This window comes from Chlamydotis macqueenii, chromosome 6, assembly GCF_036417535.1.
Source record: "Chlamydotis macqueenii isolate bChlMac1 chromosome 6, bChlMac1.mat, whole genome shotgun sequence".
Classification (NCBI taxonomy): domain Eukaryota; kingdom Metazoa; phylum Chordata; class Aves; order Otidiformes; family Otididae; genus Chlamydotis; species Chlamydotis macqueenii.
Window position 1 is genome coordinate 11,970,689 of NC_141561.1, and position 13,608 is coordinate 11,984,296.

A 13,608-nucleotide genomic window follows, 5' to 3' on the forward strand; every position below is an offset into this window, starting at 1 on the left:
AATCTCTAGCTAGGCAGGGGAAGGCAATCAACTACAAAATAGACAACTATATTTTCCCATTGCCTTGAACAGCTCTTCAAGCACAGATTGTCTGAAATAGTTGCTATAATATGTTTTTACTTTTCAGGGCATGGAGCTTAGGGAATATTTTTTTTTAATATCTACATCATCTCTTTCCTCCTGGGACTGAAGCTGGTTACCATAGCAAAATGGTGAGGAAGCTGATAAGCGAGTAGTATCATTTGGCAAACAAGATATAAATTTATTTTATTAAGACCGAGGACTGTGAAAAAAATTAATGAGATTAGAAAGCTTTTTTTTTTCTTTTATTGCTTTTAATACATTTTAAACACTTGTGAAGAAAATGATTGTGAACAGATATTGAACAAAAAGCTCTTGCTCACATAATGAATGTTATTAACTTGCTGGAAATAGTAGGAGCTTCAGTTTTAAATCTCTGCAAATCTTTGATAATTTCAACATTACACTGTAATTTCTCCGTTTATGTTTCAGGGTGTTGCAAAGATCATAGAATCATAGAATGGTTTGGCTTGGATGGGACCTTAAAGATCATCCCGTTCCAACCCCCTTGCTGTGGGCAGGGACATCTTCCACTAGATCAGGTCGCTCAAAGCCCCATCCAACCTGGCCTTGAACACTTCCAGGGATGAGGCACCCATAGCTTCTCTGGGCAACTTGTTCCAATGCCTCACCACCCTTACAGTAAAAATTTCTTCCTTCTATCTAATCTAAATCTACCCTCTTCCAGTTTATGACTCCATACTTGATTTAAATGAGCTTCTGCTTAACAGAATAAATATGGATGCTGTCCCTTGCTACTTAAAAATTACATTGCGATATTGTTTTTATTCCTACTTGATGAAGCATGGTCATCTGAGTCTGTCTTGTAAATCAGCTGGAGAAGTCTCTTGGGTTTTTGTAAAATGACATCAGTGAGTGCTGAAAAGTTAAATTGCTTTGTGTTCCACAAACGTTATCAATAATGTCAAGTCTGATGATGTTTTTTTTACTCCCCATGGACAATGTTGGTCTCAATGCATAATATGGATCACGTGCCTTGGACTGTACAACTTGGCTATTTACAACATCTTGACAATGATAAGTGGGCCCCACTGGGGGGACTTTTTGTTGTCACTGAGATAAACCCAAAACCAGCTTGTTTTCAGGACTCAAGTGTTCCTCTTTTCTGCTCAGTTAACTCCTGGTATGTTGCCTACGAAACCACATGTTGTCTCCTGTTCTTGGTGCAAGAGTTGAGTTTTGGGGAGTTTTGAGTTTGCACTATTGACTGTAAATGAAATGAAGTCTCAGGTTCTTGGGATTAAAAAAGAACATTTCCTTAAAATCTTCTCTGCTCTCAGGTTTATCCATTTCAGATACACGATGCGTGCTTATGCTGTTTTTTATACCCTGACAAATTTTCCACTTACTATGCAACTGAAGAGCTCCAATAGAGAGGATTTGGGAGTCTTGCTGTAATCTGACCATGAAAAGATGCATGTTTAGTGTTAACATTAAATTTTATATTAATTAATTAATTAAACATTAAGTGTTTCCTATTAAGATTCAGTGTTAACACCTTTCAGCCCATAGTAACCATACTGAACTTGTATAAGTGTTGTTCACAGACTGAGTCGCAATCAATGCATCCGTGGAACAGGAATCAGAGTAACTCCTAGGAAAACCCTATTTCTGCTCTCTTTTTAGGCTGTTTCTTCATTATAATAAATACTAGTGTTTTGGGGGTTTTTTTTATACTGAGGAGGAGGAAGTATTGTTTCTCCTTAAAAATTATCATTATCAGTAAAAAAATACAATCAAATACCCATTGAATACATCACTGGGTTAGGGTAGCTAGGCAGGATCTGGGTGAAAGTTGGCTGGTGTCTTGGAAGAAAGTTGGTTTTATCTTGGAGGAGAGATGGAGGATCTTTGATCTGGCAGGATCCAGCCAGCCTTAGAAAAAGCTGAGTGAGAGTATAATTGTGAAGGGAATGTGTGAGTTTAGGATCAGGGCTTATTTCACATTCATGTGTGTGATGTGCACCTCCGATAGCCCTATGTCTCTCCGAAGTGCGCACCCTTTGGATGGGAGGTGCAGTCTGTAGAGGGTGAGAACAGTTTCCACTTTGGAAACCAGTTATCTGCAAATACATATAGCGGGCATTGATGGTAATCACCAGTGGGTATCTATAAGCTGCAAGTTATCGTACTGTAGTATGACACATAAGTGTGGGACCTCACTGCAGGGATGTAGCCCAAGACGCAGCATTTTGATGCAGTACCTTGGGAAGTTGGAGTGTTGCCATCTGCTGGCAGCCTTCCACAGGGAGAAGTCCCCCAGCTGGCCGTACCCTAAGGTGTTGCTTATTTTGAGCTGAAAGATGAGGGGTTTCTGCCTAAATCCTGTTTCAAGGCAGAGTTGTTAATAAAATAATTGTGGCTGTCATTAGCACGTGGATGTAGTCAAAGAGTCAGAGTAATCCCAGTGGGGTTTCTCAGAGAGGTTGTTACTCTTTGGGATGTTGGTCCATGTTTGAAACAGGGGGCGGCTTCTTTTGCAGTGACCCAGTTGGTTTGGGGAGTCCTGAGAGGTGTTTCAAGTAAGCCTGTCCTCAAAGGACGGTCCAGTACAGCTTGTGCGACTCTCAAGAAGTTATACTGTGACTGACCTCTGTCAAGGGAAGTGTTTACATGATACCATCAGAACATTTTCCGTGAACCAAATGCCATCAATGGGCATGGATTTTTTTTTTCCTTTTTAATAAAAAAAAAAGTAGTTGGGAAATAAAAGGTTGTAAGACTAGTTTTCAGCAAACGTTTTATGACTGCTTCCTCACAAAACATAACCCACATGGAACCAGAAGAGTGATGTAGCTTTTCCTTCATGCTTGTCCAGTCCAAATATGTTTCAGACTTAACAACTATTTCTGTAGTCATGTTCACAGAAATGTAAAAAACATATTTTTTTTAAATCTAGTAACATAAAACTCTGAGTTGGAACTAGATTAAAAAAATATTTCAATTGCTCTTAAACCCTGTGAATACCAATGTTTTCCCTTCAGTATTTTAAGCACTATGTCAAAATAATAGTTTAATGTATCTTTGATATATTTTCAAGCCAGATATGTAGGTACACAAACATGGAAATATTTGTGTTCTTCTGTCAGATCTGTTTGCACAAGTCTTAGCTGACTCTTAGCTGACAGAGCAATGATGCATTAGATAGATTTTTGTCACAGTTGTTCCAAGATACAGAATTACCAGTGGAATCGTATTTTTTACCAGTGAAGTAATACACAGTGTTAAGAACGTATATTTGAGGCCATATATGGAAGTCTTATATTTTATAGACTAGAGAGGTAAAACACAGTGGAATTAAGAGTTTGAGGTTTAAGCGTTGCTTGGATTAAGGAGTTGTGGAAGGGGCTGGGTTCTGGCTGGTGCTTTGTTGCTGATGGCAGGATTCCAAAGTGTAACCAAGTATTTTTGTCTGTCTTTTTTTCTTTTGTTGCAGCTGGTCTCCAATGTTCTCATCTTCTCCTGTACAAACATTGTAGGCGTATGTACCCACTACCCAGCAGAGGTGTCCCAAAGACAGGCTTTCCAGGAGACCAGGGAATGCATACAAGCCAGGCTGCATTCTCAAAGGGAAAACCAGCAGCAGGTAAGAGAAAGAGTGGGAAATAAAAAAAAATGAAATTGCTGGAGCAGAATTAGCATGCAAATTGTTCCTGTAGGATGCGATTTACAGACATCTTGCTTCTTGACTAATCCAAGCAAGAATAGGCTGATTGTAGAGGGCAGGATTTTTAAAGGCTTGAAAGAGAGCTCGGGGGAGTATTTCTTCCCCAATACCCTGATGGACTTCTCCACAGACATCAATCAATCCTGTGGTCTATGCTCTGTGGAATCAAGTTACACAGTATGCAGAAAGTCTGCATAGGTTTTTTTGCACCCATGTGTTGAATGCAGGTACAACACATGGGCTTCAGATTGACACTCTTTGTAAGGTCAGAGGATGGTGTGTTTGTCAGCAAAGCCACTGCCAGCAGATAGGTGTAAGGCATGTTTCAGAAATTAAAGATCAAAACTGGTCCACAGAATATACTGTCCCTTGAAGTCTCCAAAGAGGGTCCTCCTCCTGCCCTTCCCAAAGGTTCCTGTCCGCTTACACACCTCTGTATACCTTATAGCCCTCAAGTGAATTGTATTTGTTCAAAAAGTAAGATTTGTCACCAGCTTCAATGTGCTTTTTGCTATAAAAAGACCTGTTGCTGCCAGCATACAGCCTAGTTGTCAAAGGTACCGAATGTCTCTGATCCCCTAATTCATTCGTGGGTTCTCTTGCAACAAATCTCTTGTGTGCTCAGAATTAGATACAGAAGACCTTTTGGGGCAGCTTGACTATTCCCTTGCTAATACCCATCTCTGCCCTCCACTACATCTTGCAGTGAGCTGTCCAGTCCAATTTGAAATGAATCATGAAACGGGGCTTCCACTCCTGCCTTGGGAGATGTCTCAGAGCTTGGTTGTGGGTTTGGGGAAGAGGTCAGGGGAATGAATCAACTGGAGTGTCTTTGCATCTCTGTGGCAACACAGCTTAATTTTCCCTCATGTCTCAGCCCATCTGCAGCCAGGGATTTGTCTTTTGGCAGTGTTTCATGAGGTACTTCTGGCTGACATACTTACTGCTTAACCCTTACTGTGAAATAACATGTACACGTGCTTTATTTTGATAGTGTATGTGTGAAAACGAGATTCATGCTCAAGGCTCCTTTTTCCTTTGTACTGAATGTAGTCTCAGAAGGATGAAACGGGCAGCTGCTCCTCCTTCCACACCTTGAAATGGAGGAAAGGATTGAGCCAAGAGAGTCCCCCGTTCTACTTACTGGTTACAACTTGGTCCTCCCTGCTGAGAGACTGCCTTAGCAGCATGGCTTAAGTGCTTGTGCTCTTCTGGATTTAGGAGCTTCTATGTCAGAAGTAGTTAATGAAAAAAGCCCTGACAAATGCCCTGGCTTTATGCCTTTTTCTTCTCCCCCTCCCCGCAAAGTATGTATACTATACCGTACAGAAGAAAGCCAGGACGTTGGAAAAACATGGGTCAAAGCCAGTGACTTAGCAGTACCCTGCTACTTCCCTAGTAGTGGAATACTCTAGTACTTCCAGCAGTAACTGTGGGTCCTGGCAGCTGGGGACTCCTAATAAGATTATTTGCTGCTACAGCCTGCAGTGACATTGATATCCAGGTTCAGTTCAGATGCATCTCTATGCATAATGCATTGAGATAATCTTGAGGTGACAGCAGACACAAATAAGGGCAGCTCAGCCCACATCTGGGAGAGCCGGTCTCCAAACAGGCGTGGAGGTAAGGACAGCCCAACACGGTTATCGTTGCTTGCCTGTTTCAGGTGCTTCTCTCTGTTGTTCTCTATTAAAGGTAGGGAGATTATCTCTGGCAAAGGAATGTTTCTTTTCCTTTATTAAGCATCTACCAGCACCTAAAATTAGCAGAAAAGTAAATAAAAATACAGAACGGCCAATGCGGGAGAGAGATTTCTTGTGATTTCATTATTTGAGATAACCAAATGAGCCAAAACAGGAATCGCTGTTGCTTGCCCAGAATAAAATACTCTTGGATGAAAAAATGGGTGTTCTCCACAATCTGTAGTGAGCAAATACTTAGGAACTGAATAAGAGATGGGTTATAAGGACTGCACAGTTTTACTTCTAGCACTGCTTATCTTTTGACTCTGAAAAATTACTCTCTCCTTCTCTTTTTCATCTCTCCATCACTTAACTTGTGGTGAAAAATAAGTGTTATTAAACCTGAGGACAAATGGATAACGGAAATGGCCTCAAGTAGTGCCAGGGGAGGTTTAGAATGGATATTAGGAAAAATGTCTTTACTGAAAGCGTGATCAAGCATTAGAACAGGCTGCCAAGGGAAATGGTGGAGTCTCCATCCCTGGAGGTGTTAAAAAAATGTGTAGATGTGGCACCTCAGGACATAGTTTAGTAGGCATGGTGACTCTGGGTTGACAGTTGGACTTCATGGTCTTAAAGGTCTTTTCCAACAGTAACGATTCTATGATAGTCATAAGACGTTAAATATTTGTAGTGCTTTGAGGTCATCTTGGGAGAGTATGACATAAATAGTAAAAATTGTTATGTAGTACAGAGTCATTGCAGGGATGTGCGTGCCCACGGATACATATATGTGTACGTACGTAAACAGAGTAGATCTGTGTTGTACTCTTTCATCTGTGCCAATTCTAGCGACTGGTGCTCCTCGGGATGCATTTGTTTAATGTATAATTCAGTGGATCTATGCTTGCATCTTCTTTTGAAGTGAGAATTATATATGAATTTGCTCTTGCTTTTTTTGTCAGGTCAGAATGCTGCCTTGTTATACTTGTAAAACAGTAGTCCCAGTCACCTCGCTGGTGCATAATAAGTGATTTAACAGTGAGGGCTGCAGTACTTTCTAGTCATTACAGCAAAATGAAAATTGTACTCTAGTGGAGACTTTAATTTCTGTGCTCCATTTGAAATAAAAAGTAGGGATTTTGTTGCTTTGAAGGTCTTTTAACTTGGCTTATGCTTACAAAGGCAATTGTTACAGCCTCTTCCTGTTAGCTTCAGAGGTTATTTTCAGTGATTGTGATGCTCCCAACAAACAGAATAAAGATAATGCCCTAATGCCTGGAACATGCCTCAACTTCCTCATTAGTTGCTGCATGAAGGAATGTTGTGCTACATGCATTTGTACCACTTGAGAAGCCAGTCTTATTCCCCAATTGGTGATAGTTCAGAGCGGTGGTAGTTCGTCTACTGGAGATCTCAAGTGTCTTGCAAATATTGGTGATTTAATCTGCCAAGTCTTATGGTGTTAGGAGGAGTAGGGGTGGGAGGTCTCAAGCAAAAGTTACCCAGAAATGTATGTAAAAATCTCTTGGAGTACTAGTGAGAGAAACTCGGTCCCCTGAATGTGTCCCTATTTGGCAAGCAAGTTAAAAAAAAATCCCTCCACTCTTGTGCGCCTACAGGGAATGTTCCAAACCTGTGGGTGCCCCTGAACCTCCCATTAAGCTCCAAGTTATTTAGAGGATGTGTAAAATCACATGTAAAATAGCAGTTTTCACACATTCAAAGATGCCTATTATAATATGCAAATGACAGCAGTGTATACACCAGTTCCTCTGGAAGGCATACAAATGTGTTGTGCTTTTGCGCTCAAGGAGTTGGCTAATAGCTGAGAGAAGCCTGAGGACATTGTGCATGATTCATGATCTTTTTTTTAAAAAAAAAAAAATTGTGTATGTAACTGTTAGCACCTGCGGGATGCTAGTGAAGGTGAGAGTACTTTATAAAACAAGTATCTTGTCAGGACTGCTGCAGTTTTGAGCAGAGGAGATAGATATCCCTCCAACACATCATCTTCTATGTTATTACTACCTCTTCAGAGACTCAAGGCAAGAATCAATCTCTTTAAGGTACACATTGAAGGGGGGGAAAGGAAATACTGGGCAGTGCTGCAGACTATAAAATGTATCTCAGTGCATGCTGAGCACATTACCAGTGAATTCATCTTCCTCCGGTTCCCTCAGAGTTCCTCTCTCTCCTTAGAGGAAGAAATAAATGGAGAACTTTCAGTTACAACGAGGATTTAGAAACCAGGAATGTGCCTATAACTGTAATATGGGCAAGAGGTTTGGTGATGTGAGCAGTACAGGATTGCCGACCCCTCTGAGTCAGGACTGTGTTTGAGCCCTGCTGTTCCCTGTGTTTTTGAGAATTAATGAACTATTAGATAAGGTTAGGGACCTTCATTTACGCCACATTGTGTCGTCAGAAAGGCAGGCCCTTTTCTTCCCTCTTCTCACTGCAGGTAAAGAAAAATAAAGATGAGAGCAGCACAAGCTTTTGGGATGCTTCAGCTATTCCAGAGCACTGCCTGCAGGTTGGACCACAGCAGAGCTGATCCCAAAGGAGATGCTCCCCACCTTCTTCACCCATAGCAAAAACGTATTTTGAACTGTGAGGGGTGTGAGTGGGAACAAAATGAAGATCTGGGCAGAATTTCTAAGGCGTGATTCCTGAAATACACAAATGCATCCCTGGGGCACATTACCTGTCGATTTAAATTCTATAGCTTCTGCATGAAATTGCCACCAAATTTAGAACAATAACAAGCACAGGCTTTTGGGTGAGTTTTTAGGAAAATTACCAGAAAGTCATCATTTTTTCATGTAACTAATTTTTGCCTAACATGCAAAACGATGTACAGAACCACTTACAGAATAATGTTATGAAAGTCACACTCAAGCTATTATCAGTAAATAAAAGTGCCAAGTGAGGGTGGAGAGCTGTGAACTGTTGATGACAGAGATGGTTATTGAAAATACTCTTGTAGGTGAGTGGGTGGGTTTACAAGGCTTAATGCAATTGGGCACTAATAGTGGTTTTAAGTGTATAAGTGTAATTCTGCATTGTGCAGTTGGGCTAACTTCATGCTAGTTTTATCGGGGCGTTCCTATTGACTTTTTAGCTGCTAAGAACAGGTTTGTGCCTGTTGGGGGAATGTGTTCAGATGATTAGATAGGAAAGGAAGGAATTTTAAATGGTGCGCAAAGGTGTTGTGGGGTATCAATCATCTGGTGTTATGTGAGGGAGGATTTCATGGTGGTGTGAAGAGGCTGTGTGGGAGGTCAGACAGTACCATTTATCAGAGTCCTTCCAAGAATGGTGCACAGGCACTTTTTGAGTTGCATGGGTCCTTCATTTGCAAGAATTGGCAACCATGAATCATAAGCCCAGTGCAGCTGGAATGAAAAATAATAATTTTTCTTCTAAAATAATTGAATTTTTATTGTGCGGTTGGGACAGAATTGTGTATGACTTGTTAGGGGATCAGCTGCTGGGTTTATGGAGACCGTTTTGCTTGGTTGTACTCATCTCTCACCAAACTGATGACTCATTTCTCCCCAGTAAGGAGCAAAGTGTGTTTATTAACTGGGCAGCAGGTGTTTTAATTGGTTCATCTGTCTGACTCCACAGGAGCGTCTCCTGCTCTCTGTACTGCCTCGACATGTTGCCATGGAGATGAAAGCTGACATTAATGCCAAACAGGAAGATATGATGTTTCATAAGATCTACATCCAGAAGCATGACAATGTGAGGTAAGAACAGCAGCCCGTCTCCCAGCTGCTGGGGTGGAGGGACCCTCCCAGTACTTGGCACCCAGGGACGAAGATGACAGCGACACATAATCCAAAATAGGTGTAAAGATTCTAAAGTGTCACCAGTGACGTTTGAAAGTTTGTTTATAGGATGGGAGAATTGCCACATTCCTGCAACATCTTCCTTTGAGAAGCAACTTTAACCGGTCTCTTTCCTTAGGCTTTTTTTCCCCTTTCCATTCCTGGAGTGAGTCTTGGTGATTTTGAGAAGGTGATACATTTGGGTTTAGTTACTTTTTGACAGATAAGCACCATTCGGATAAGCCATAATGGGGTGCAAGTTAAAGATTGGCAACACTTTCTGATGGGGTGAATTGCAGAGTCCAGCTGAGGTTAAGATGACCTGGAGTGGTATCTGCCAGTTTGGAATTACAAGTAGGCTGTCTTTTACTGACAGCCGTTGGCACCTGCTCAGTCACCCAGGGATGTGTTGCTCCTTGGTCTATCTGGATGGGCAGAAGAAATAGATATCCAGTCTCTGGCAAGTCATACAAAATCAAACTCAGTCCATTTTGCTGGGGTAGTCCAGCTCCATGAGCTTCTGAACATCACCAGGTTCCCCTTTTCCACTTCCCAGGGAAGAGGCAATAAAGTAGTGCTTTAGTTGTTTGATATCTTTATGGAGTTACAAAGTTAAGTTTAACTTACTTTCGATGCATTTTAGTTCTGCTGTTGTACCTGACCTCTTTGAGGATCACGTTTGTCTCTGCTAAGCCAGGTTCTGGAACAGTGTAATAGCTCTGTCAGTTTATAAATACTTCTACTGAGACACAGAGACTGGGGACAGAGAGCTCCTTTCTTCCCCTCTCCAGCTCCCCTTTCAATAAAAGGTTTTCTTATGAACTACTTGCACAGCCTTCTCTCATATGTAGCTTTAATTGTGTTGGTGAATTATATTTTCTGATACTTGGTGCTCAACAAAAGTGGATTTCTTAAGTCTCTAATATACTGCACCCTGCTTAATCTCCAAGAGATGATGTGGTGAAATTCACATGAAATTCTGAAGCGTTTGAAGACGTAGCATTGAAGCATGTACAGACATAGCATGTACAAGCAGAAAATTGGAAGGAGGTTGCACACTGTTGAATGTAGAGTCTGATATAAAACTCACTGACATCAGGGCAAGTCTACGTGCTGGCTTGGATGGGCTTCAGTTCAACCCTTCATATTTTTGGTTGTGACTCAGGAAAAAGACAAAGATCCACTAGCAATACTGAGGACAAAAAACATTATCAGATATCAAAGACTATAACAGTTCAGTGATGAAAAATAAAGAATATACATAGGGTGATGAAGGTGAGGGGAAGAGGCCATCCAGAGAGCCCTCAGCAGTGTGTGTGTGCTACACCAGATTGGATTAAGTTTTGTGTCTTAAATTAATTTTTTCCTTAATGGCTTGTTCAAGAAGGTGTGTAAATTTCTTGTGGTAGATGCTGTTTGTCAATTTTCTTAATAGCTAAATTACGTTTTTTCCAGTACTGAAAGGTCAGCTTGACATTCAAACTGGATGCAATTCGTTATATCTAACATGAGACCAGTCAGTATGGTATTACAATCTTTCCCATCAATTTCTATACGTCATTATTTGCAGGTTTGAAACTTGGTCAGTACATTCAGATCTTAGAAAAGATGAATAGTTCTTTAAGATTACACTTGTTTGAAGTTTTAGCTATATCACTAAATAAACAAAACTGAGATAACAATAAACTAAATTTGCAAATAAACAATTTTAAAGGGACAGGGGAACATGATAGAATTATTATGATGGGAAAAAAATAGCCAAAGATAATGGCTGGCATGGAGACATGGAGATCTCAAAAAATACAACAAAAAATTATTCATTACTCAGTATAGGAAGAGAAAACAGTTTGCTGTGACTTTCAGTTATGCTGTGAAGTAACATGAAAGATGAAATGCACATAGATTAATGGATATATGCACCAATCACTTCCTTGGACTGTCCTGATGAGTAGCTAACAGGAAGCTTCCTTTTCATGTCTTGTGTATTTATTGAATAATACGAACATTTCCATAATAGATTATCTTCTGCAGCCTAAAAAGTAATTTTAACTTTGTTCCTCACAGTAATGAGCGGTTAGGAATCAAGCCCTTGCAGGTACTGGCTGTCTCCAGTGCAAAGGGAGGCTGAGGTCTCAAAAGATCTTACAAGGGGAAACAAACGGTATCTTCCTCAAAGTATGGACTTTGTTGCCTTTGCCTATGAGGTCCTAAATCAAAGCCCACAGAGATCATGGAAAAGGCTGAAAAAGGGAGATAAGAAAGATGAATTAAATAGTATATGTACTGAGAGCAAATAGAAGGTAACTTAGGAACATCTCATCTTCTTGTACTTTAGGGAAATTAATAACTAAGCACAAATATTGAAAAAAGGAAACATGGTTTGGAACAAATGACTCATTTCACACTAGGAGTTCAGCATGGAGCCTTTGCTCTTGCCTGGGTGCACTGAAAGCACCTCTAGTGGGAATGACTGCAGATGATTTTGAAGCATTTACATGCACACAGAAACACACTGGTGGTGGGGGGTATAATCTCAATGATGTGGATTAATGAACTGACTTACTAAAAGCAAGCATGGTCTTTACTTTTCGTGGGGAAATGCTCAAGGGGAGGCCTTTGAGATGAGAACACTCCAAGCAATTTTGTTTTGTTTTTGTCACTATTCAAAAATGTCATAAGATCTAAGTTTTTATGAGCTAAAGGTTATTGTGTCAAGGCAATTGAGAAGTATGTGAAGTCGGTGCAAGGGTGCTGTGCCCAGCCATTGAATCTGGCTTCCTGTTGATGATTTATGAGCAGGAGCATTTCCTCCACAGTTCATAGAAGTGGGAAGGTCTGTGTGTCTGCACAGAGGGTTTCCCACCTCCATCAGCTGTATCCAGCGATGCTGTTTTCCCGCTCTCCCAGATTAGTTAAAAAGGTAGATTATAAATTAAAGTATAATAGATGGGAATTTTCATTAGCTATTGATCAAAAAGTTTTATTTCCATCGTAATGCCTAGAGCCTGAGATCTTCATTTTTTACTGGATCTTCAGGGTGAGGTTGCTCACTGATTTGACAGTCAATGTGGAAATAATGAGCCTCACTGACACTGGAGGTTTCCATCCAGCTGGATTTAACTTTGGTCCTTTGAACTCAGGAGGTGCAGGAGCAAAGCCTCATGCACTTAGCCTGGTTTGACATTTTGTGTGGGAGAAGTGGTTTACTAAATTCTGTTGCAGACAAGATTAACTGTTTTAATTTTCAGGGGTGATTGGGTCTGAGCTTTTGGGACCACCTCTGATTTTAGTTAAAAACCCACCCCAAAGTACTCTACTAGCAGAAAATGTTATGCTAAAATTATGTGAAGTTTTTTTCTGTTTCAAAATGAGGAATCTTTAAATGACCAATTCTGCTGTGATATGCTTAGTTTTAGATACTAGGTTACATGCTTCATTTTTTTCTTTTTAAAAAGGTTACACACTTCATTTTTTTTAAGAAGAAACAAATCCACTTAAAACCTATGTATAGAAGACATCTTCCTGAGGTGCCAGTAGTATGTCTATAAAACACAGCCATGATCCTTTAATAAGGGGCAGTTCTGCCCCTTATGACGTTTCTTACTGTTTTACACTTCTTTTAGAGAGTGGGCTCTCTGTTCAGGGAAAGATGATGTTTTTATGCAAAATAGAGTGGTCTTTCTGAGCTGAATGGGTAAAAGCAAATCTTTTTAGAGCCTTATCAGAACTTCCTGTGAGTGAGTTCATAATCTCCTGCTTATTGTTATGGAAAGTAAAGTTCAGAGACTGATTTATCCACAATGAAAATATAATTTCCTGTCATTTTTTGGCAGCAAAATTTGCTTCAGGATTATGTTCTTCTGAAGAATTTAGGGTGATGATGAAACAAAGATGAAGAGGTTTGGGGTTAATAGCCTCTTCTTTTTATGCAAATGAACAGAACCTTTTAACAGAGAATGAAGCTGTTTCCCATCCTGATTTATTGAATGAGAATTAACTTCGACAAATCAAGAACCTCAGAGCGTGATTTGACCTTTCCCACATATGTGTGTGTTAAATATAAAGTCTATTGTCAAACGCAATCAGGAAAGGAGTTCCCAAGACTATGCAAGTAATTTTGGGTAAACAACAAAGTGAATTATGTAACTAAAATGGTTCACGTTATCATGAATGAGATTATGTCTGATAGACAAACCCTAAAATACGCATAGATAATATTGTTTATTTATCATGCTTCTCAGGCAGAATTTTAAATGTTTTACATTACTATTGCTATTTATAGTATCTCACTGCAGTGATAATGGCTTTAGCGTTATCTAAG

General features: G+C 40.2%; 1 protein-coding gene across 1 annotated transcript in view; it reads left to right on the plus strand.

Moving 5' to 3' along the window:
- ADCY5 (adenylate cyclase 5) overlaps window positions 1-13,608 on the plus strand; it is a 214,962-nt gene that overhangs the window by 121,033 nt on the left and 80,321 nt on the right. Inside the window, exons 2-3 of the mRNA XM_086751047.1 lie at window positions 3,539-3,688; window positions 9,085-9,206. Coding sequence (XP_086607173.1) covers window positions 3,539-3,688; window positions 9,085-9,206 — 272 coding nt within the window. The remainder of the gene's footprint in view (window positions 1-3,538; window positions 3,689-9,084; window positions 9,207-13,608) is intronic.